Source organism: Hemiscyllium ocellatum, chromosome 36 (assembly GCF_020745735.1).
Source record: "Hemiscyllium ocellatum isolate sHemOce1 chromosome 36, sHemOce1.pat.X.cur, whole genome shotgun sequence".
In the NCBI taxonomy this organism is placed as follows: Eukaryota; Metazoa; Chordata; class Chondrichthyes; order Orectolobiformes; family Hemiscylliidae; genus Hemiscyllium; species Hemiscyllium ocellatum.
Window position 1 is genome coordinate 6,010,682 of NC_083436.1, and position 26,353 is coordinate 6,037,034.

At 39.7% G+C, this 26,353-nt stretch overlaps 1 protein-coding gene across 4 annotated transcripts in view; it reads left to right on the plus strand.

Moving 5' to 3' along the window:
• The window catches only part of LOC132833466 (folliculin-interacting protein 2-like), a 130,987-nt gene that overhangs the window by 41,407 nt on the left and 63,227 nt on the right, over window positions 1-26,353 (plus strand). Inside the window, exons 2-5 of one of the 4 annotated variants that reach the window (XM_060851786.1) lie at window positions 9,238-9,364; window positions 18,263-18,382; window positions 19,932-20,032; window positions 20,536-20,607. In XM_060851786.1, coding sequence (XP_060707769.1) covers window positions 9,238-9,364; window positions 18,263-18,382; window positions 19,932-20,032; window positions 20,536-20,607 — 420 coding nt within the window. Of the gene's footprint in view, window positions 1-9,237; window positions 9,365-18,262; window positions 18,383-19,931; window positions 20,033-20,535; window positions 20,608-26,353 lie in introns of those variants that run through there. The other 3 variants (XM_060851787.1, XM_060851788.1, XM_060851789.1) reach the window with 3 other exon arrangements.

Sequence of the window (26,353 nt, forward strand, 5' to 3'; positions counted from 1 at the left end):
TCTTCTATATTCATTTTAGCAAAAAGCACTTTTTTTTAAATGCGGTGTCGATTTTTATTTGAAGAGATTATTCTATAATCCATTTCATCAGATTCATGTTTGGTGTTGTGCAGTTTTTTTGTTTCTAGCAAGCTTCATATATTTGTGTGCCCTGCTGAAATAAGCAAGGTTGCTAAAAGCTATCAGATGACATCTATTCTCATGACTGCCTACAATAGCTTCTAACTGCTATGTTTGAACAATCTTGTTGGGCGAGTCACAAAGAGCATGTCTGGAGGAACCATATAGAAAGCAGCATGTGATGCTGTGATTAGCTACGAACTCATGACAATAGTGTTGTACTGAACACTGATTTAACTAGTTAAGTGCTTGATTAGGAGCACTACCGAAGTATTTTGTTTGTTTTGGATTCCTGTTCACAATCAATTGTGCAAATTTCAATTGTAGGTTTTTGATGTACCACAGAAAATATTTTTAATTGAATTATGTAGTTTAGTCCCATTTTAGCATTTAGGTGAATTTTCTGTAACCAAGCCAGTAAGTAATCACCACCTTTCCCATCTATTCAGCTTTGCTAAGTGGGCTTTTGAAGAAATTCAAAACGTGCTAGATATTGTCATAGAGATTTGCAGGTTTTAAAACAGTTTAAAGTTGAATGTTTGTTTTATTGCAATGATTTTCCAGTTTATGAAACAATTGTGAAATTGGTCAATACATGCAGATACACTGGCTGCAATGTAAAAGTTTTGCTGGATGTGCTTGTAAATTTTTTTTCACGTTCTTAAATTAGTAACTCAATCTGAAGTACAGCATCCTCGGGTACTTCAATCCAATGGCCACCTTTTCACATGCGAGCTCGTACAATATGCCTCCTGAGTTTTTTTTGAGTTGGGAGTACTAATGCTAAGTTCCTGCCCAAAAATCAAAAACATTACCAACCAGTTACTGGTTAGTGACCAGAAACAACCCCCACCCCTTCCAACTTTTCCTCCTTCAATCCCATCTCTTTATTTCAATTGATTGCAATTAACCCATTGGTTTTGAGGTGGGGGTTTTCACGCATACAGACAGTGTGCCTGAAGGGTGGAGAGATAAATGAGAGGAGGATGGGGGTGGGGAGAAAATAGCATGGAGTACAGTAGATGTGTGGGGAGGGGATGAAGGTGATAGGTCAGGGAGGAGGGTGGATTGGATAGGTGGAAAGGAAGATAGGCAGGTAAGACAGGTCATGGGGACAGTGCTGAGCTGGTAGTTTGGAGCTGGGGTGAGATAGGGGAAGGGGAAATGAGGAAACTGGTGAAGTCCACATTGATGCCCTGGGGTTGAAGTGTTCCGAGGCGGAAGATGAGGCGTTCTTCCTCCAGGCATCGGGTGGTGAGGGAGCGGCAGTGAAGGAGGCCCAGGACCTCCATGTCCTCGGCTGAGTAGGAGGGGGAGTTGAAATGTTGGGCCACAGGGCGGTGTGGTTGATTTTTTTTTGGTGCGAGTGTCCCAGAGATGTTCCTAACAGCCCTTTTAGGGAACGAGTCAGTCTCCCTTTCCTCTTCCTTTTTCATTTTTTTTTCCTTCCCCATCCCTTCCCCTCCCCTCACCTCGCCCCCTCCCCTCCTTCACTTGCAAATTCCTCATCACTTCTATCTGTCTCTCCAACCGACCCACTCTATCTGATAAGATTCACATCCAACAGCATTTATGGCAGATATAATCTGCAGTATCCCTTAAACTCTCTTTAAACTCCCACATCTGACAAGAAGTACATATCACAGCAAAGGCATTTTTGCTCCTTCACAATCTACAGACCCAGAAAATAACACCGTCTTATTCCTCTATAAACACTGCCCCAGGTTAAATTAATAGCTATGGCTTATATTTTAAGTTTAATCAAGAGACTTATCTCTAAAAACATATAATCAAGAAAGAATCCACTATACTCACTACTGCAGCCTTTCTCTTGGACAGACTTAAAACAACAATTAACTTACTGATTCTGTGCTGTGAACTTCGCCCAACAGTTCCTCCAAGGTTAGTTGTGAATTTCACTATTTGTTAATTTTCCTAGATGCACTCAGATGTCCAGCGATACAGTAATTCGAACAGCAAAGGCGGTAACTGTGATGGTATATTGATAGCATGCTATATTTTAAATTTTTATGTACTATATCTGAGGGCACCACAAATATAATTGCCACCAAAAGTTTAAAATGGACATCATCATGAAATGCCTATGCAACTGTAGGAACTACCACACCCAAGTTGTCTTTGTTCTTTAATGGAGTAAGACAATCTGCCAATAATAACTTTTATATGCCTGTTCTCTGGGCTACACATGTTGGGACACAGATCAATTGTAGGAAGAAAAGAGAAAGCTATCACAAATGGTGTGTAAAATTGGGGAGAGCATTGTGATGTCCCTTTTTAAGATTGTCTGGGCAGTAGCTGCCAAAAAGCCATTCAGTTAGCTGGCCCAAGCAGTGTTTTTAACCCAGATAACAGGTTAAATTCAGCAAATTAATTTTAAAAAGGGATTTGGAGACGAAGGACCAATTAAATTCAAATCTGATGGTGTTGACAGCCTGAAACAAATCATATAAGAATTTGTTGTCATAGGAAGTTATATAAGAGGGGTAATTGGACACAGGGAGGGTTAATTAACTGTCATCTGAACGGAGGGCAAACCTTCCATCTGAGAAATACAAATCTGGCTCTCTCAATCTCCACGCTAAGAAACACCATCTGTCCATTTATTCATGAACTCTACCACGACGTGTTTGGCTCATATTCCAGACACCAGAATTCAGCAGACTGAGAAGGTGCTTCAGACAGAGGAAGAAAGCAGGAGAGACAGAGGAGAAAGGCTTGAGAGGACAGAAAAACATTCCGTAAAACACATCCAGTGTGAAGTTTGTTTTAATTTATTGTTTTGTTTCACAAGTGGGATTTGTAATAGAATCTTGTTTTATTCAGGAATAGTAATTAGAGAGAGATTGCTCGGTTTATTAATAGTTCTGTTAATTTGTCCATTGTTGGAGTTAAATAAATTGCTACTTATAAAGTGAGTAACTGGGATTCCATTTCATTTCACCATTCTTTTATAACAGTTTGCAGGTAAGATGTAAGTTATATCACTTGTAACCTGATTTAAAAAAAATAGTGATTAGGCGAGGTTACCTTCTCTGGATGTTTTCAGGTTTTAATTATCAGAGGGGTGTTGACCTCCACTTCATGACACTTCAAAGCAATATTAATTTTGGAGCTTGAAGATATTTTTAAATTTTTGTTCTTACCTCTGTATGCAGTAATGAAGTGTAAGTGATTAATATTAAAGCATATGTCCCATCTTTTTGACCATAACTGGTGTATAGATGAATCATGTCTGTGTGATGATTATTTCTGTTTGCAACATACAAGGCCTGTATGAATACATGTAATGTGCAATAGATGTGTAATGCTATAGAGTCTGACAATACTGAGTAGCTGCCAGAATGATTCTTTGCACAAGATTATCCAGCAAATGTTGTGGAATCTCATTACATTCCTGATGAAGGGCTTATGCTCGAAACGTCGAATTCTCTATTCCTGAGATGCTGCCTAACCTGCTGTGCTTTGACCAGCAACACACTTGCAGCAGAATCTCATTACCTGTTGGGCACAATCATGTTTGACAAGCATGGACTGTTTGGATATGGTCGCTGCCTTGTTTGTTGGGAATAGTGAAAAGGATGTTCTATTTGATATGATCAGGCAGTCTTTGGAATATATGGCCCACGTATCTGGCATTGTATCAGCTCTGATATTCGGGTCCCATGTTACTCATTTGTGATACGCACAGTGTCTTTTTGAGTCATTTGACTTGACAGCATTCTGTCAGTGGTCAGTACTGCTTGTCATTCGTCAGTACTGCTGATCTGTCCCCATCCGCCTCCACCTGGCTGAGCTCATCCTCACTTTGAACAATTCCTTTTTAACACCCCTCACTTCAGATCAAAGGTGAGACCATGGGCACTCATGTACCCCACTTGTACATAACTTTCGGCACATGAAAGATTCATAGTTCCAATTCTACTTGGGTCCCTGTGCACAACTTTCTTCAGTATATCAATAACACCATCAGTGCTACTTCTCCCTCACAAAAAACGATATACAGCACAGACACAGGCCATTCAGCCCTCCAGCCTGTACCAATACATTTTTGCCCTTCCATACCAAGATTGTCTTCACTTACAGGATCAGTATCCTCCCTGCTGTTCTGTTCCAATTCACGTATTTGTCCAGTTGTTTCTTGAATGCTGCTATTGTATCTGCTTCCACCACAACTGCTGGCAGTGCATAGCAGACACTTTGCACCGTTTTTTTTGTTAAGATGTGCCTTGCACTTTTTTCTTTTTTAAAAACACCCCCACCCCCCCCCCCGCCCAAAAGAAAAGCGGCCAGTGTTCCCCTAGTAATTGTCCCCTCCACCTTGGGGGGGGGGGGGGGGGGGGGGGGGAGAAAGCCTCACGCTTTCCACTCTCTATACATGCCATTCACTATTTCTTAAACTTCTATCGGGTTATATCTCAAGCTTCTGCGTCCCAGTGAAATAAAGTTTTGTCTATCTGACCTTCATAGTTAAAATCCTCCATACCAGGCAACACTCTAGTGAACCTTTTCTGTACCCTCATCAAAGCATCCACATCCTTCTGGTAGTGTGGAGGGCAGAACTGTATGCAATAATCCAAGTGGCTTAACTGAAGTCTTTTAAAGCTACAGCATAACTTGCTTATCCTTGTACTCAGTGCCCCTTTCAATGAAGACAGCATGAGGCTACAAGAACATAGCAAGCCAGGCAGAATCAGGAGATGGAGAAGTCAACGTTTTGGGTACACAGGAAATGAGGAAGTCGGTGTTTCGGCTATAACCCTCTTGAAGGGTAATACCTGAAATGTTGGTTTCTCTACATCACCTGATTGCCTGGTTTGCTGTGTTCTTCCAGCCTCCTGTTGGTGTACTTTTTTGGATTCCAGCATCTGCATTTTGTCCCTTCCAATGAAGGCAAGCATGCCATAGCCTTTTTCTAACTACCTTTTTATCTACCTGTGTTGCCATAGTGTGTGATCTGTGGACCTGCACACCCAGATTCCTTTGCATATCAATATTCCTAAGGGTTCTAATTGAGACTTGGAAAGAATTATCAATTTTGCTTCCGATTATTACCCTCCTCTCACCTTTTACCTGGTTACCCTAACTCTTCCTTTCCTGTTCCATTCAAGATCTAAGAAACAAAGGGAAGGGTAAGCCATTTAGCCCATCAAGCCTGTTCGCCTATTCAGTCAGAATATGTTGTTTCGAAATTTCTCACATCCACTTTCCTGCATGTTCTCCATAACCCTTGATTTCCCCAGCTACTTAATTCATTCACAGAATTAGACATAGGTTACAAACCCAAAACAAGCTTTTCTCAATGGGTCCTAGTAAGTTAAGATGAGGGGAATTTGACATGAGTGATTCAATTTTTTTTCTACATCGTATGTCCTTCAACAATCTCAGCCACCACATCCATGTACTCCCCTTCCCTAATCTGATGTTTATAAATCTGATCTTATTCCCAGGTGAACTGTTTCATCTGATTCTCCTCCAGTTCCAGCCTGGTGCCAAGGTTCCATGTGGTAGACTAATTAGTAAAGTTAGGTCACATGGGATTCTGGATTAGCTTGCTAATGGCAGGAGATGAGTAATGGATGGTTGCTTTTCAGACCGGAGGCCTGTCACTAGTGGTTTTTGTCATTTTATGTAAAATGATTTGGATGAGCATATAGGAGACATGGTTAGTTTGTGGACAACAGCAAAATCGGTGGTATAGTAGACAGTGAAGAAGGTATTAAGATTTCAGAGGGATCATGATCAAATGGGTCAGTGGACTGAAACATGGCAGATGGAGTTCAATCTGGATAAATACAAGATATTGCATTTTGGTACAACAACATGGATAGGGCTTATACAATTCATGGTGGGGCCTTGGATAGTGTCGTAGAACAGAAGGATCTAGGAGTGTAAGTTCATACTACTTTTGAAGTTTGTGTTGTATAGGGTGGTTAAAAAGGTGTTTGGCAGGCTTGCCTTCATTGCTCAGTTCTATAGAAGATGGGATGTCCATGTTGATGTTGTACAGGACTTTGGTGAGAATGTGTCCAGTTCTGGTCGCCCAGTTATCGGAAGGATATTATCAAGCTGGAGAGGGTTCAGAGATTTACCAGGATGTTGCTGATTATGGAAGATTTGAGTTTTTAAAGAAAGGATGGATAGACTGGGACTTTTTGCAGCGGAGTATGGGAGGTTGAGAGGTGACCTTATAGCAGTTAATGAAATGAGAGCTATAAAGTTTTATGGTAGTTATTGTCTTTTCCCTGAGGTCAGGCATTTCAAGACTAGAGGGAACATGAAGTTGAAACGAGAGGAATTGTTTGTTGCTTTGTAAAAAATTTGCCCATGTCTTTTTTTTTAATAGAGGGTGGTTCACATGTAGAAGGGTCCTCCTGAGGACATGTTGGATGTGGATAAAATTTAGTATTGAAAAGACATTTTGGATAATTACATAAATAGGAAAGCTTTGGAGAGATGTGGGCCAGGAGCAGGAGGGTGGGATTAGTTTGGAATTATGTTCTGCATGGACTGGTTGGACTGAAAGGTCTATTTCTGTGCTGTATGATTCTCTCTCAGACTAGTATTCATTGCCCATCTCTAACTGTCAACCACATTGTGGGTCACATGTAGGCCAGACCAGGTATGGATTGCAGTTTTCTTTCTGGGAAGGACATCAGTGAGCCAGATGGGTTTTTTCCCCCCGACAACTGACAATGGTTTCAAAGTTGCCTGTCGTGGAAATTAAATCGACTCAACTCAACTGTTAGCAAGAGCAAAGAGAAAGCTTTATTTTTTTTCACGTCCTGCGTACAGGGCGGGGGAATGCACTTGGCAAAGGTGCTTTGTGTAAGGGCCATGAACAAAATTCGCACATTCTTTTTATACCATTCTTATCACACTCTCAAGAACAAGGGCTGGGAAACGTTTGAGTTCTTATTTTCTTATTTTCTCTTACCTTTTTTGCTGAATTCGACTGCTTGCAAGGCCAAGTTAAATGTTTACAAAGTTCAGCAAAGACTTTTAATTCCAGACCATTTTTAATATTGAATTCAAATTCCACTGTCTGCCATAGTGGGGTTTGAACCCAGGTCCCCAGAACATTTCCTGTGTTTCCAGGAATTTAGCCTAGTGATTAATACCACCAAGTCATCACTTCCCCTGATTTTAAGAATCGCGCTCTCGCTCTCTACCTTAAATCTACGCGTGGGTTCTGTCCCCAGAGCTCTCTTCGGCAAGGAGTTTCAAACATGCTTAACCCTCAGAAGAAATTCCTTTTCATCGCAGTCTTAAATTGGCACACTTTTTTTTCTTTCATTTGGGATTGTGCCTTCTGGTCCTAGCTTTGTACAATGAAGGGTCACATCCTCTCAGCACCTGCCCTGCCAAGTGCCTTAAGAATCCTATATGTTTCAATGAGATTACTCGTTGAAATTTAAGAGTGAGAGGTAGAGTATCAATCTGTTTAGTCTTTACTCATTTGACAATCCCTCCATACCAGGTGTCATCCTGCTGACCCTTCTGCGAACTGTTTCCAGTGAAATGATATGTTTTCTTAAGGGGACCAAACCTACACTCAGTACTCCAGAAACAAAAACAGAAGTTGCTGGAAAAGCTCAGCAGGTCTGACAGCATCTAGGAAGAAAAATCCGAGTTAAGGTTTCGGGACTGGGAGCCCTTCCTCTGAACTCTAGATGTGGTCTCACCAGCATCTTGTACAGTTGCAGGGAGACCTCCTGTTCTTATACTCCCAATCTGCTTGAAGTAAGAGCCAAAATTCTAATAGATTTCCTGACTACCTGATATGTCTGTGAGCTAGTTTTTGTTTCATACACACCTACAACTGTCTTTGGTTTGCAGCTTTCTGTAGTTTTCCATTTAATTAATCTGCTCCTTTTGTTCTCTCCTCAAATGAACAAATCTCTCATTTTCCCAAAATTGTTCTCCATTTGCCAACATTTGTCCATTTTTATTTTTCCTATCAATATTTCTCTCTACTGTTTATAATCCCCCTTGCAAATTGATTATCCATTTTTTTATGTTGTAAGTTTTGGTTAATGTACTTGATTCTATCTTTCAAGTCATTCATATATATTGTAAATAATTGCAATCCCAGCACTGATCCCTGTGGAACCCCATTGTATTGTTGGTATTGGAGGTGGAATGCATCATTGTGTCCCAGTTGGAACAGTCCTTGTGAAATGCCAGTGAAGACATGGAGGGGAATGCATCTGGTGACATCCTGCTGGAGGTGGTAGAAATGACAATATGATCTCTTTGAATGTGGATGCTGGGGTGGCAATTGGGGATGAAGGGGACCCAATCAGTGTTGTGGGAGGGAAGGGAAAGGTTCAGATAGAAGTACAAGAAATAGCTAAGTGTCTTCTCAACTATGGTGGGGGTTCCTTAGTTGAGGATCAAGTGGATACTTGTGTGCCTGACCCCAGTGGAAGATGGCATCATTAGGACAGATATAATGAAGGCAAACTGGGACAATGGAATGGATTCCTTGCAGGAATCAGTGTGTGAGAGGATATAGTCCAGTAACTGTGGGAGTCAGGTGAGTTTGTAGTAGATATCAGTTGTCAGCCTATCCCTAGAAATCTTTTATCCACTCTCATAACCTATCATGGCCTGCTTTCAAGACAGCCACCCATTTTCCCCTTCTTATTGTACCCATGATCAGCTGTTTTCCTTTCCTGGCTGAGAATCAACCAGCCCCTTTTTTTTTTATCTAACTTTCTTCACCTTCAGTTTGATTTGTGCCTCCACCAATCAGTCCCTCAGTCCCCCTTCTGTCTTGTATCATGCACCATGTCTCCAAATACCATCAGACTTGAGTTTCTCCATCAATTGTTTTTGTTTTAAATGAGATCCATTCTCTGGTTCACTTATCCAGGCTTTGTCTTGACCAGCCTGCCTGATATAAAATTTCAACACAGCTTGGCAATCACTTGTCATTAATTGGTCATTTTTATAGTTTGTGCCATACAATTGCGCATCAAAATTTTCTATGGGTAATTTTGAACTTGTCTCATCACTTCCCTCCCCTTAGCTTAACTGGTGGAGATGCATCTCCATCTACATTTTAAATCTTCCTCATTGTACTTTTTTTTTCAGCTGGACACCTGTGGAGTTTGAAGCAAACCAAATTCGACTGATTGTTTACCAGGATTGTGAGAGGAGAGGCAGACATGTTCTGTTTGATTCTAAAGCGGTGCGTAAAGTTGAAGGTGCCTCAGTTCAGGTAATTGCTGCAATTTTGAAAATTTCTCAGCTTTTATGAAAATTGAGCATTTCTTTTGACAGTGAAAATATTTCTGGGTAGGAAATGTCCAGAGAATTGTGCACTTAGCATGTTGTTGATCTTTTTAGGTCTGTGCTGTTTTTGTGGTGCCAAAGTGCTTACTAATGAAAGCAACTACAATTATAAGGGGATTGCTTATTGTCCCAGCTTTTTTTAAAACACCAAAAGTCTATTTTGCATTTAACACAAGCAGAAAAGGACTCTTGTCTTAGTAATTTGTCACCCATCAAAATTATTCCATAAGGCAAGCAATTATCCTCCTCTCCACTTTGATCTCTCAGTCATTTGAATTCCAACATAAACGTTGGATGTATGCACAGATTTCCCACCTGGACAATCTTGCTCATTAATGACTAATTGCTGGCAGTAAACCATCAATAATTAGCAGCATTGAATCAGTACACAAAATGAAGTACTCAACACTCTAAAGTACTTTAGATGCTAGAAATTGGAAAAGGAACCACAGGCATTATTGGAAAATATTCAGTTCATTTGCAGAGAAATAGATAATTCAGGTTGATAACCTTCCAGCAAACATTTGATGCAAATAAATTGTGCATTGTGGCATTGAATTTTCAGTTTAAAGTTTGAATTCTTCAACCCTTGAATGAAATAGTGCTTTGCTTCTGCTCTAAAGAAGACATTTTGAGTCAACATTAAATTTGTTTTTCTCTCCACAGATTGCTGAGTTTGTCTACTTCTTTACCTTTAGATTTTCAACATCTGCAGTACTTTGAGAAGAAATAGGGATAATTTACTTTTGAAACTGTGATGAAGTTCCACTGTTATAAAAGAGTAGTTTTCACTGATCATTCTAATTGTTAGTTACAAATGCCAAAAAATCTTTGATGTTTTGTTTTAACCTAATTTCAAGATTTAAAATTAAATTATTGACCATATCTGAAATGGCCTGCTTCAATTTTCAATCTTGTGTTAATGGAATTAAAACATTTGCATCAAAAGCCCTTCCTTGTACGGTGAGGTGTTGATCCTCACCCTATAGCCTGAGTGCATAACTTGTAGCATATCCATTTAATGCCATGGATAATCTTCCTCCTTTTTTCATTCTAATTAATCTTGGTAAAATTATAATACAGGGGAATCTCGATTATCCGACTGATGGGCGGGCACTATTTTGTTCTATTAATCGATTATTCGGTTAATCGATTTAAATGCCTTTCCTTTAGGGCTCAGTTTTTAAAAGTCTGCTCCTCGTTCAGGAGCCTGCAGCAGCTCACAGCACGTGAGGCCCTGCCACCAACCCTGCTTCCCTGTCCAACACATTTTTCCCCCCCCCCCCCCCCCCCCGCCCCCAACAGCACTCCCAGCAACTCTCCACCCCCCAAACCCATCCAACACCATTCCTCAACCCCATCCAACACCGCCCCCTGCTCACCCCAATCCTGTTCAACACTATATATATACACACACACACACACACACACACACACACACACACACACACACACACACACACACACACACACACACACACACACCCCCGCCCCCTCTTCGGGGCAGCTGAACTGGACACCAACAACAAGACTGTTGCAGTTGCCTTTGGGGTAAGTCTGCAAATAGCACACACTCACATGCAGCCCAAGTCCCCCACACAACATTTTACTGCAACATTTTGACAGGTTCCACCTTGTCCAGGGCCTGTACAGGGCAATGTTAGAGAGATTATGTAGGGAAGGGGGGATTTAAGGCACACTCCTGTGTAGAACTCCAGGGAAAGTGTAGGGAAAGGGAGGTCAGTCATTTGGAGATGGTGCCTGTTTAATCACTGTAAACAAAAGACACGATTACTGTTGGAAACATGTCTTTGATGTAATGTTTCCATCAGGACCTTGAGATCTGCTTTGGATAATCTGATTTTCGGATAATTGGTGTTTGAATATTCGAGGTTCCTTTGTACTTAAGTTTCTTTTTATAGGGTGTTGTGTAGACGGCTTCTTTTTATAGCTAACCTGGATTATAAAGTGCATACTTTCAAAGTGTGCAATTTGATTTTTAAATTTAAAATTTCAACTGTTGTAAACTGAGGGAGGTTGTAAATTTAAGGCAGGCTTGGAGAAATTGGTGAAATGGTTTGATGTGGCTGATAATGCAGAGTATGCAACGTGATGTATTTCAAACAGAAGAACAAGGAGAGGCAATGAAAATAAAATATAATTTTAAAGCAGCCTAGTGTTGAGACAATTAATGTTACAAATAGTTGAAGGTGGCAAGATAGTTCAATGTGGTTAAAAATGTAGTTGGAATTCTGGGCTACGTAAAGAAGGGAATACAGAAACAATTATGCTTTGTGTTTTTAAAACCACAGCCTTCCTTATCTGGTATGGCTCACCTGTGACTCCAGCAAATTAGTTGATTCTTAACTGTGTTCTGAAAATGCCTAGCATGCTGCTGAGTTCTGAGGATTTAAGAATGGGCAACAAATGCTGGCCTTGCTAGTGACATCCAAGTCCCTTGAAAGCAAAAAAAAGAGGTAAACTTGAGGAATTTGTATCTCTGGACACTTGTGTTTTAGGAAAAGTGTCTTGGGAAAGATGTAGTTTTCCTGGAATAGCAGCACGTAAGTGGTGTCGGTTATTAACAAGTAACAAATATATACAGATTATGGGCTTTTCTCCCTCTTATTAAGAATTAATGTACCTCTGCCTTGGAGGTTCAAAGATTAGCTTCCACAACTTCTGGGAATGTGTTCCAGAGACACTCAGTCCTCTGTCTTAAATGGCCAACGTCTTTTACTTTCAAACAGTTACCCTAGTTCTACATTTTCCCGCAACCACCTTGTCAAGACCCCTCAGGATCTTTGTTTCAATTAAGTTTTCTCTTACAATATTTCAGAAACAATTGTTGAGTAATGGACCTGGCCAGACTCCCTTGAAATATTTTAAGAAAGTAGCTTAGCTGCATTTTGGAAAGGCAAATCAGGTCAGGACTTGTACACATTCCTGATGAAGGACTTATACCTAAAATGTTGATTCTCTTTCTTGTCAGACCTATGTTTTTCCAGCGACTCACTTTTTGATTCTTTAATGCTCAGGTCCTAGGGAGTGTTGCTGAACAAATCGACCTTGGAGTGTAAGTTCATAGTTACTTGAAAGTGGAGTCTCAAGTGGATAGGATAGTGAAGGAGGTGTTTAGTATGCATTCCTTTTATTGATCAGAAGTTTGAGTGGAGGAATTAGGAGGTCACGTTGTGGCTGTACAGGACATTGGTTAGGCCACTTTTGGAATATTGTGTATAATTCTGGTCTCCCTCCTAAAGGAAGGATGTTGTGAGACTTGAAGGGGTTCAGAAAAGAAGTTGGAGAGTTTCAGTTATGAGGAGAGGCTGATTAGGTGGGAACTGTTTTCCCTGGAGTATCGGAGACTGAGGGGTGACTAAGAGGTTTATAAAGTCATGAGGGGCATGGATAGGATAAATAGACAAGGTCTTTTCCCTGGGTTTGGGTGAGTCCAAAGCTAGAGAGCAAAAGTTTAGGGTGAGTGGAGAAAGATTTTAAAAGGGACCAAAGTGGCACCCTTCCCACTCAAAGGATGGTGCTTGTATGGAATAAGCTGCCAGAGGAAATGGTGGAGGCTGGTACAATTACAACACTTTTTTTAAAAAAGGCATCTGGATACATACGTGAATAGGAAGGGCTTAGAGGGATCTGGGCCAAGTACTGGCAAATGGGACTAGATTAATTTAGGATATCTGGTCAGCATGGATGAGTTGGACTGAAAGGTCTGTTTATATGCTGTATGTCACTATGACCCTAACTTTTATTTTAAAGGTAGATGTGAAGTGGGTGTCCAAGGTGCGATACAACTGGTCAAACCACTCAGCTTTATGCAAAATACAATTTATTTCAACATTACAGCTAAAACACAATATAACAAAGCAGAATTTAGAATCAACCTTCCAATCAGAAAATGACACATGAGAAACAGTAGGTTTAAATCAGCTGTCCAATCTTCCATTGATGTCAGCACTTTATCCATACAGCAGGAGTTCTTATTTTCCACAGCAACCTTTTGTTTCAAATGTCTTCTGGGCAAATAAGTACAGAACGTCTGCTAACTTACCTTTATCCACAGCCTATACTACTTGGAAATTACTCCAGTGAGTCTGCTAATCATGATTTTCCTTCCACAAAATGTTGTTCCATCTTGATTATGTGACAAAGCTATGGAAACTGGGATTGTTGAAAGCAGACATTTAAGGCTAGGTTTAGTGAAGATATATTCAAAATTAGGAAGAGTTCTTTTTTTATATAGAGTAAACTGGAGAAACAATTGGCAGGGGACATGATGGTAACCCTCGCACACTGATTTGACATTAATAGTTTAGTGGTGGGTGCACTGGAAATTGAGCTGTACTGAGTCATTGGAAATGTGAAAATTAGATAAAATTGGATAATTTGTATCCAGTTCAGACTCCAAGAATGAGTATTAGTTTCTTGTTGATAAATTAAATATTTATATTATAATACAACTGTTTTAACTAATGGCAAGATTGAAACAAATTGCTAATTTATGGCTGAAATGCTAAGCCAGCAAAAAAAGGCAAGACAAATGTTATGGATGGGGGAAGGGGGGAAATGCCAAGTGCAGTTCTGACACATTACTGAATGTTTTCTTTCGACCCCTTCAGATCTTTGGCTATTGACATGAAGATTGAGTGTTTCATTCGCTTTTATGGGGAAATGATGAGTAAGCTACCAGGAGAAAATGTTACTTCTCCACTCAGCAAAAGGACAGACTTAGGTGCTTACTCATTGTGAGCAAGATGCTTCTGTTTATTAACCACATAACAACAGACTATAGTAATGTGCTCAGGAAACAGTAAAGTGGTAATTACTATGCTGAACCCATGACTGATCCTGTTGGCAAATGTAATAAAAAGACTGGGCAAAACTACCCTGAAACTGCACCTAAGTGATTAGCCTTCACTGTTTGAAGGGCTTATGCTCGAAACCTCGAATTCCCTATTCCTGACATGTTGCCTGGCCTGCTGTGCTTTAACCAGCAACACATTTTCAGCTGTGATCTCCAGCATCTGCAGACCTCATTTTTTACTTCACTGTTTGAATAAGGCAAAATTGTAGATATAATAATGTTCCAGAGTAACTCTTAAAATGCAAACATCATTTTCTGTAGTTTTCTTAGTTTAAAGGAATAACTCTTTCTAGTTTGTAGTCCACAGTCCAGCCATGAAGGGAATAAAAACATGCATTCTTTACACTTTAAAGGCTGCTGATCCTTGAGTGCTCCTTTTTTAATTTTAATCTGAAAACCACAATCGCTGGAGATCACTGGGTCAGACTTCATCCAAGGAAAAAGAGGAAGCTATCGTTTTGAATCTAGATAACACTCCTTTTATTTTCATTCTTAAAACTGACCTTCTCTGAGCAGGTTTCTCCACGAAATAATCCATGAGATATGTGAATTTGCATGGGCATGTAGGTATTAACAATGTTATATTCCTTCAATACAGGATGGTGCAAGTGTTATTATCATTGCGCTATAGTAAACAGGGAATCAGCATGTTGATTTCTTTCAAGTTTTTTTTAAATTCAGTTATGGTGCTGCACAATTTGTCAACTAAAGCAGCAGAATTAACAAGAGATGAAAACGCTTACTTTACGTAATTTAAGAGTCCCATTTCAAACTCTGTTTAGTGCCTTTGGTGAATATACCTGATTTCCAGTCCTAAAGTTGATCTGTGGAAGTTGAATTTAATCAGCCAAGTATCATGGCTTTCCATGTGAGCAAGTGGATGTTTTGCACACTGAGGAAATTAAATCATAAGCTACGATTTGGAGGTGCTGGTGTTGGACTGGGGTGTACAAAGTTTTTTTTTTTAAAATCACAACTGAAAATGTGTTGAAGGGCTTATGCCTGAAACGTCGAATTTCCTATTCCTTGGATGCTGCCTAACCTGCTGTGCTTTAACCAGCAACATACTTTTTCAGCTGTGATCTCCAGCATCTGCAGACCTCATTTTTTACCCTAAAAAATCACAACACCAAGTTATAGTCCAACGGGTTTAATTGGAAGCACTAGCTTTTGGAGCGCTGCTCCTTCAGCAGGTGGGTGACATAACCTGGTAAAGGAGCAGTGCTCCGAAAGTTTCAATCAAACCTGTTGGACTCTAACCTGGTGTTGTGTAATCATAAGCTAGTCACACAAACTGTGCTGTTTCTTTGCGTTAGCTCATAAGGTCCAAAAAAGTGATGTGTTTGGGTTTTGACTTGGAAAAGAATAGATTTTAGAAGAAAACCCAAGTTCTCCACAACTTGAATGAAGAAGGAAAAATGTATTTTTATAACACATTTGGGCAAACATGTTGCTGTGCAGCAAATGGCCTTGATTTGTCTTGCTTTCCACTTCAGGAGATACCCATTATTACTTTGTGAAAATGGCTCAAGTAGTTGCAATTAAGCAGGTTTGAGAGCATGTAAGTTCTAATAGTTATGTCCATTGTAGGCTTTTTATCTATGATATTAAGAATCATATTTTTCTTGTCACTGGAAACCAAATAGCAAATACGTCACATGTTGAAGTCAAAATTAAATTAAAGCACGCTTGGATGGGCCAGTATAGTCACCTGAAAAGAAAGCGAAGTTCTACGAATACCGGAGTGTTCAGTTTCTGAATATAAATATTTGATTAATTGAAGAAAAATGAGCATTTTAGCAGGAATGTTTTTAAACCATCATAAATTAACAAATGTTAATGTCTGACTCCCACCCACCCACACCAAACAATTATGTACACTTATCATTTTAATAAGTCAGGCACAATCTCGAGGGAATGTAACTTGTTCTAATTTGGCCCTTTAAGCCGTGGCAGCATTCTCTGACACCTGTGCTATACCTAACTTAAAACTAATGTCGCTTTCAAGATATGATGCCCGAAATTGAATATAGTAGTGTTAAGGGGCTCTTTTAAAGAGCCAAAGTTCTATACGAATGAAACATATCTTCCTTCCATTGAGTTCCAAATCCGTGACACACACAATGACATTCAGTTACCTTTCTAGATTTTTGTTTGTACCTGTGCAGTAAGAATGCCATGTATTGATTCTGATGTACAACAAACTTTTGTTTTGACTGGCACGTTATGTACCAGCACTTTCAATTAAACTAGCAAAAATTATGTACCTTAAATACTATTATCACAACCTCTGTGATGTCCAGTAGTCAGTTGAGCATGGGAGTGAGAAGGCTGTCTGGTAAGTGTTTTTTGTTTGCTAAAGGCAAGGTTGCATTACATTTTGATTTGTGCTGTGCATTAAATGTAACAATGTACACGCACACCCACTCTGCATTACATTTCTATTGGTGTGTTTTTACATTGATTACATAAACCTTTGATCAAATATTGGATCAATTGGCATACTTCTGGAGCCATAGATGCCAGTTTTCTGTATTTTGGAAAGGATCATGGTCTTTCAGAAGACATGATATAAACATCGTGCATTTAAAAAAAACTCAAATCTACCTTTTTAGTGACCTTCTCAAAAAATGTGGTCCTTCATTATTAAAGTGAATGGGAGATTCTCCATACTTACCTGTCTACAATATGTATTTCTCTTGTCCACATTCAGGAATTCTTCTGTTTCTTTGAATAGGGCAGAACAGTGGCTCAGTGATTAGCACTGCTGCTTCACAGTGCCAGGGACCTGGATTCAATTCCAGCTTTGGATGACTGTGTACAGAGGAACCTCGATTATTCAAATGAGATGGTTGGGCACTATTTTGTTTGGTTCAATTAACTGAATAATCAATTATCCAATGTCTCTCTGCAGCTCAGTTTTCTGAAGTTTCCTTTTTCCTCGCTCTCCCTCTCTGTCTCAGGGTTTGTTTCTGAGCGGACACACACTTGTGTGTAAAGGGAGGGGGCGGGGGTGTCTGTGTGGCATGCTCTTTTGAGGGTTAGTGTAGACCCAATGGGCTGAATAGTCTGCTTGTACATTAGGGAATATACAAAAACTTGAAGCAGGGTAAACTTTAAACCATGCCTTCTGATGAAGGGTCACCAGGCCTGAAACGTTAAATCTGATTTCTCTCCACAGCTGCTGCCAGACCTGCTGAACTTTTATTGTGCGTAAACTTAGCAGCACACTGGGATACTTGGTTTAGCTAAATTCATTTTGTTCTGTTATGGTAAACCTTTATAAACCATTAGTTTAACCTTCGCTTGAGTGCTTGTTCATTTCTTGTGATCGCACTTTGTCAAGATCTTTGGGAGGTGCAGCAGCAATCGCTGGAATAAATTGTAAGTATGAGAGATTTTAGTTCTGCAGTGAGACAGAAGGTAGCTCCCCACCAAGGCAATTAGGCATGGGCGTTAAATGTTTGGCTAGCCAATGGCATTAACTTCATATTCATGAGTTTTTTAAAAAACAAAACTTTTTAAAATTGTGATGTGTTTAAATGTGGAGGTGGGGAACTATGATGCTGAAAGGAAGAGCGGACATGGCCAGGATGAAGACAAATGATAAGTAGCACATTCTAAATGAAAACTGAAATGGTTTGAAGAAAGCAATGTGTCCACCAATAGAAATGTTTTTGAAACTACAAATTTTGGATTTTAATATTTAATACATGTTTTATATTAACATGAAATATGTAGTTGTAATTGAGTTCGCAAAGTTCAACAGCAGTGCAGTAAGTGTATACATAATATACAAAATGTTTAATTTCATCTAATATAGTTTCCCTCTGAACCAAAAGATTATGATGCAAGCTTCAGTACATTTGGCAATTGTGGGTTACAAACCAACATGACATGCTTGAAGGTTCCTGAAATTGAAATGCTATTTTTGCTGTTTTCTAGAAGAGTTCAGATGGTCTGTCCACGTTGCAAGGGAAATGCCACCACACAGTTAGCAATAGAACCTGCACCCAAAATCTCTCCTCTTCCTTTGCTCTTAAAGAGCAACTGCCTAGATATCAGGTATGTTGATGTATCTCCATGGCAAGTATTGCTATGGAAGACAGATTATAAGATAGTAGAAATTCAGAACTGGAAATTGTATTGTCAAATGGTGATTAACATGGTACGACTTACTGGAGTAGAGTTTACATACAAAATCTGTCACTGGAGAAGTCATGCTTGGGAAAATAATAGGGCTATAAACCAATAAGTCCCCTGTACCTGATTAGAATTCATTGTAGGATATTAAAAGTGGCTCCAGAGCAAAGATTCCTTAGATTCTGGAAACATCCGAGAGGGTTGGAAAATGCCAATGTAGCATTGTTCTTATTTAAAAAGTGAACTTGACAAAGAACAGGTAGTCCAGTTAGCTCAACATCCATTATTTGGAAAACGTGCAGGTTATAAGGGATTAATAATGCAGCATTTAGAAATGGTTATATTATTCAAGCAGAGACAGTGTGGGAAAAGAGAAATCAACCTTGCCAAATTTATTATCCTTTTCAAACAGGAAGCATTGGACTTTAATACAGGTACACAATCCTTCAGCTGGTTTTCGGAATTCTGAATTTTTCAAATTTCTGAATAAATGATGGTGAAATTTGAAAATCTTGTCGAACAGCAGACTCAGAGTACTACAGCCCTAAGACAGAATTGAGGCCTGCTGGTACTGGGCCACACCCACCCACATCACATCTGAGTGACATGCATCAAATGGAGTTGAGTTAACTGTTTGCACACCAAACAACCTTTTTAATGAGATAAAAACTTAATGAGTAAATCTGAGGATTTTGGAACTTTTCGGATTTCAGATAAAGGGTTTCTACCTGTATTAGAATTTTCAAAAGATGTTTGAGTTACTAGACATTAGGCTACTTAAGATAACGGAGTTGGAGGCAGTATCATTGCATGAGAGAATTGGATGACTAATATAAAAACATTTGGGATGAGGGGGCTGGGTGGATGCATTTTCAAGATTGCAACCTGTAACCTATGGAGTGCCACAGATATCAGTGCTGAGGCAACAGTAATGGTGAATCAATGTCTTTGAATTCTTGACAAATAGTCACTTACTTTGTTGACCTGATACTCATCAGGCCTGAAGGCCACAGTGCTTAGTGTAACAGGGGATGCCCAATTAATGCAACCTTGCTAGCAGCACCTAACACCCTAGGAAGTCTACTTTAAAAATTGTCCATGCTCAAATATTTACTTACAATGTTGCTTTTGTGGTGAAAGAAAGAGAACAGCATTTTTCTTTTCTATTCTTAAAAGATTTAAAAATAAATGGTCCAAATTTCTCTCTCAGTACTTATTTTTAATATTCAACATTTAGTACTCAATTTTAGTATTTAAAGGTTCTAATTTTCTTTGAGTAATTACTCCTTAAATAAACATTTCTGATTTGGTTAAATTGAATATCAAAGATAAACAACACTTATCTTCATACCCTGTTTAGGCTCCATTTGAGTGAATGAGCTGTCAAAGTATTATTACTAGAAGTCTATGTTTCATCTGTTAATGTCCATGAATAATGTACAATCTTGCCTGGGGATGCTCTTATTTGCAGTATTCTCGTCCTGTTTCTGATGTCAACATGCTTGGGGAGATGATGTTTGGCTCTGTTGCAATGAGTTACAAAGGCTCTACTTTGAAAATACATCACATACGGTAAGAAACACAGTTGAAAGGCATTTAATGTTATGCTACGTTTACAATAAGTAGTCAGTTTGAATTTTAGTTCGGACATGAAAATGGTAACTTCACCTGTTTCATTTTGTGCTTTTTTTTGTTTCAAATATGCTGCTTAGAGTGAGGTATTCATTCTTGTTTTAAATTAACTGATAGTCATATTCTAGATTTATTTTTATGCTCTTGGAGATTTAATTCAGAAAATTTCCTTTGTTTCAAATATTATTGGAACTGGTGCATTATATTTTGATATTTATTGAATACCAGAGACCGGTAAATTTATCTATTATACTAGTGAACATTTTGATGATCTGACTCTCTCTACATAAATTGGAGATTCTTGGATAGAATACTAATTATGGAGATGTAAAGTTTTAATGATCAACACATTGAACTGAAAATGGTATATTGTATTTTGTGTAAATTTCTGGTGGACTATAAAATGTAATGCTGACTGAAGTATTTTTTTTCTCTCTCTCTAGCTCTCCCCCTCAGCTAATGATCAGTAAAGTGTTCTCCGCCAGAATGGGCAGTGTTGGTGGAAGCTCAAATATGTAAGGTTCTGCTACTTGTACCTGTACCTTGATGAAGAATGTTGGGTTTTTAATCTTTCAAAAAACTAATTTATTGTACTGAATTTTCTGATTTTAAAATGTATCTTTATAATATTTAAACTTCCATACATGTTCAGAACACTGACCATTATAAATATCCATCATCTAAACTTTGCAAAGGGCTTTGAATGAAATTTTAGCATGGTGTATATATGCCTGGTGTTATCCCTATCCAAATACATTAATATTTACATACACTTAAAAAATCTATTAAAAGGATAGATACTGTTTCTTTGCTGAATCCAACTGCGTACAATCCATTTCTCTCATTGAAAGATCTTTTTATACCCACTTGAATCGTTACCATCCATGATTGTGCCAACAGTTTTGCAGATGTCTTTGATCTTACTGATTTTTAAAAATTGAACTATAAATCAAAATTCTTGTGACTCTTCATGATTGATCTCCATCCAGATGCCTACAATTAATTCCATCTGTGGAAATAAACCAATGCAATATCTGTATTCAAATGTCACCAGCAACTATCATCCTTAGTTGTCTCTGACAATATGTTTTGAAATTAAAGATGCGCAATATGAACTTGGCTTAATAATTTACTACAATAATAAACCGAGTTGGTGATAATCGGCCATCTTTTCCAGAAGCCATGTAGAGGCAGCTTCATTGCACACGTTTCTATCAAGGTTGCCTTGTGGTTTGGAGGATTTTCAGATCGATCATGATCTCACTGGCTGAGCACACTCAATGACCAGAGTGCCTACTTCTCCTATATCTTGTGGACTCACTGATCATCTGAAATGATGCGTCCATAACCAGTGTAGAAGTAATGGGTGAGTAAGACCATAAAATAAAGGAGTAGAAATTAGGCCATTTGGCCCACTGGAACCTAAATTGTAGTTCCAGTGTCCAGGAGGTTGAGAATAGTGAGGTCAGAAATGAGGTTTCAAGGTTGCAAGAGTTCACTGGCCAGCAGCAAGGTGGTTTGAAGTGTCTCTACTTCAACACCAGGAGCATCCAGAATAAGATGGGTGAACTTGCAGCATAGGTTGGTGCCTGGGACTTTGTTGTGGCCATTTTGGAGACATCAATAGAGCAGGGACAGGGATGGTTGTTGCAGGTTCTGGAATTCAGATGTTTTAGTAAGAACAGAGAAAGTGATAAAAGAGGAAACGGTATGGCATTGTTGATCAAGGGTAGTATTACTGTGGCAGAAAGGATGTTTGATGACTTCGACTACTGACGTAGTATGGACGGAGGTTAGAAACTGGAAAGGAGAGGTCACCCTGCTGGAAGCTTTCTATAGGCCTCTGAATAATTGAAAGATGTAGAGGAAAGGATAGCAGAGTTAATTCTGGATAGGAGCGAGAGTAAAACGTAGTTGTTATGGGGGTCTTTAACTTCCCAAATATTGACTGGAAATATTATAGGTTGAGTACTTTAGATGGGTCAGTTTTTGTCCAGTATATGCAGGATGGTTTCCTGACACAGTATGTAGACAAGCGAACAAGGGGGGAGGCCACATTGGATTTGATACTGAGTAATGAACCCAGCCAGATGTTAGATTTGGAAGTAGGTGAGCGCTTTGGTGATAGTGACCACAATTCAGTTAGTTCACTTTAGCAATGGAAAGGAATAGGTGTATAATGCAGGCAAGTGTTTTTGTTGGGGGAAAAAAGCAATTTTCATGTGCTTAGGCAAGATGTAGGATGCATAGGTTGGAGAAGGAAACTGCAGGGGATTGGCACAATTGCAATGTAGAGCTTATTTAAGGAACATCTGCGTGTCCTTGATAGGTATGTACCTGTCGGGCAAGTGGTCAAGCGAGGGAGCAGTGATTTACAAAAAGTTGAATCTCTTTTGTTTCAAGAGGAAAAAGGCTTCTGTTTAGGATTAGATGTGAAGGCTCAGTTTAGGGCACTTCAGAGTTACAAGTTAGCTGGGAAAGATCTAAAGAGACAGCTAAGAAGATTAGGAAGGGACTTTGGCAGATAGAATCAAGGAAAACTCTAAAGCTTTCTCTAGTTATATCAGGAATAAAAGAATGGTCCTAACTTTTCTTGAGTTAATCAAAGATAGTAGTGGGAAGTTGTGCATAGAGTCAGAGGAGATAAGGGAAGTGCTAAATGAATATTTTTCGTCAGTATTCACACTAGAAAAAGACTTATCGAGGAGAATACTGAGATACAGCCTATTAGACCAGACAGGATTGAGGTTGCACAGCCTTTAGCTTTGATCTTTGTTGTCTTTGTCTATAGGAATAGTGCCCGAAGACTGGAAGAGAGCAAATGTTCAAGGAGAGTAGAAACAGCCCTGGTAATTATAGACCAGTGAGCCAGCCTTCCGTTGTGGGTAAAGTATTGGAAAAGGTTATAAGAGAAAGGATTTATAATCTAGAGAGGAATAAGTTAGTTAGGAATAGTCAACACGGTTTTGTGAAGGGTAGGTCATGCCTCTCTATCCTTTTTTTTTGAGTCCTTTGAGAAGGTGACCAAACAGGTGGATGAGGGTAAAATGGTTGATGTGGTGTATAAGGATTTCAGTAAGGTGTTTGGTAAAGTTCCCCATGGTAGTTTGTTCACAAAATACGGAGGCATGGGATTGAAGGTGATTTAACAGTTTGGATCAGCAATTGGCTAGCTGAAAGAAAAGTGTTGGTTGATGGGAAATGTTCATCCTGGAGTTCAGTTACTAGTAGTGTAGGAAGGATCTGTTTAGGGGCCACTGCTATTGGTCATTTTCTATAAATGACCTGGATGAGGGTGTAGGATGGGTTAGTAAGTTTGAAGATGACACTAAGGTCAGGTGGAGTTGTGGATTATGTGAATGGATGTTGCAGGTTACAGAGGGACATAGATAATCTGCAGAGCTGGGCTGAAGGGTGGCAAATGGAATTTAATACGGAAAAATGTGAGGTAATTCACTTTGGAAGGAGCAACAGGAATGCAGAGTACTGGGCTAATGGTAAGATTCTTTGTAGTGTAGATGAGCAGAGAGATCGCTGTACATGTACATAGATCCCCGAAAGTTGCTACCCAGGTTGATAGGGTTGTTCAGAAGGCATACGGTGTGTTAGCTTTTATTAGAAGAGGGATTGAATTTTAGAACCACAAGGTCATCTTGCAGTTGTACAAAACTCAGGTGCTGCAGCAGTTGGGGTATTGCATACAGTTCTGGTCACCACGTAGGAAGAATGTGGAAGCTTTGTAAATCTCCTCTGAAACCTTTCCAAGGATGTTGCCTCGTATGGAGGAAAGGTTGAAGGACTTGGTGCTGTTTTCGTTAAAGAGAAGAAGGTTGAGAGGTGACTTAATTGAGACATATAAGATAATCAGAGAGTTAGATTGGGTGGACAGTGAGAGCCTTTTTCCTCAGATGGTGATGGCTAGCATGAGGGGGCATAACTTTAGCTTTAGGGGTGATGGATATAGGACAGATATCAGAGGTAGTTTCTTTACTCAGAGTGCATTCCACACCCCTACTACTAACTGTTGTAGACTCGCCAAGTTTAGCAGCATTTAAAAGAATATTGGATAAACATGTGGATGAAAGTGGAATAGTATAGGATAGATGAGCTTCAGATTGATTTGCACAGGTCCATAAGACATAGGAGTGGAAGTAAGGCCATTTGGCCCATCGAGTCCACTCTGCCATTCAATCATGGCTGATGGGCATTTCAACTCCACTTACTCGCATTCTCCCCGTAGCCCTTAATTCCTTGTGACATCAAGAATCTATCAATCTCTGCCTTGAAGACATTTAGCGTCCCGGCCTCAACTGCACTCTGCGGTAATGAATTCCACAGGCCCACCACACTCTGGCTGAAGAAATGTCTCCGCATTTCTGTTCTGAATTGACCCCCTCTAATTTTAAGGCTGTGTCCACGGGTCCTAGTCTCCTCGCCTAACGGAAAAAATTTCCTAGTGTCCACCCTTTACAAGCCATGTTTAATCTTGTAAGTTTCTATTAAGTCTCCCCTTAATCTTCTAAACTCCAATGAATACAATCCCAGGATCCTCAGCCGTTCCTCTTGTTAGATCAATCATTCCAAGGATCATCGTGTGAATCTCCGCTGGACACATTCCAGTGACAGTATGTCCTTCCTGAGGTGTGGGGACCGAAACTGGACACAGTACTCCAAATGGGGCCTAACCAGAGCTTTATAAAGTCTCAGCACAACGGTGCTTTTGTATTCCAACCCTCTTGAGATAAGTGACAACATTGCATTCGCTTTCTTAATCACGGACTCAACCTGCATGTTTACCTTTAGAGAATCCTCGACTAGCACTCCCAGATCCCTTTGTACTTTGGCTTTACGAATTTTCTCGCCGTTTAGAAAGTAGTCTATACTTTTATTCTTTTTTCCAAAGTGCAAGACCTTGCATTTGCTCATGTTGAATTCCACCAGCCATTTCCTGGACCGCTCTCCCAAACTGTCTAGATCCTTCTGCAGCCTCCCCACTTCCTCAGTACTACCTGCCTGTCCACCTAACTTGGTATCATCGGCAAACTTCGCTAGAATGCCCCCAGTCTCTTCATCCAGATCATTAATATATAATGCGAACAGCTGCGGCCCCAACACTGAACCCTGCGGGACACCGCTTGTCACCGGCTCCCATTCCGACAAAGAACATTTTATCCCAACTCTCTGCCTTCTGTCAGACAGCCAATCCTCAATCCATACCAGTAGCTCACCTCGAACACCATGGGCCCTCACCTTGCTCAGCAGCCTCCCATGTGGCCCCTTATCAAAGGCCTTTTGGAAGTCTAGATAGACCACATCCGGTTTCCCTGGTCTAACCTACTTGTCACCTCTTCAAAGAATTCCAACAGGTTTGTCAGGCATGACCTTCACTTACTAAATCCATGTTGACTTGTTCCATGTTGACTTGTTCTAATCAGACTCTGCTCTTCCAAGAATTTAGAAACCTCATCCTTTAATGATGGATTCTAGAATTTTACCAACAACCAAGGTTAGGCTAATTGGCCTATAATTTTTCCATCTTTTGTCTTGATCCTTTCTTGAACAAGGGGGTTACAACAGCGATCTTCCAATCATCTGGGACTTTCCCTGACTCCAGTGACTCTTGAAATATCTCAACCAATGCCTCCGCTATTTCCTCAGCCACCTCTCTCAGAACTCTAGGATGTAACCCATCGGGGCCAGGATATTTATCAATTTTATTACCTTTTAGTTTTTCTAGCACTTTCTCTTTTGTAATGGCAACCATACTCAACTCAGCCCTCTGACTCCCTTTAATTGTAGGGATATTACTCATGTCTTCCACTGTGAAAACTGACATTAAGTTTTCCTGCTATTTCCTTATCTCCCATCACTCGGCTTCCAGCATCATTTTGAAGTGGCCCAATGTCTACTTTTGGCCGTAGTTTGTTTCTTATGTATTGAAAAACTTTTACTATCACTTCTAATATTACTGGCTAGCCTACCTTCATATTTGATCCTCTCCTTTCTTATTACTCTCTTTGTTATCCTCTGTTTGTTTTTGTAGCCTTCCCAATCTTCTGATGTCCCAGTGCTTTTGGCCGCTTTACAGGATCTCTCTTTTTTTCTTTAATACATTTCCTGACTTCCTTTGTCAGCTATGGCTGTCTAATCACTCCCCGGATAATCTTTCTTTTCTTGGGGATGAACCTCTGTACAGTGTCCTCAATTATACCCACAAACTCCTGCCATTTTTTTGCTCTACTGTCTTCCCCGCTAGGCTCT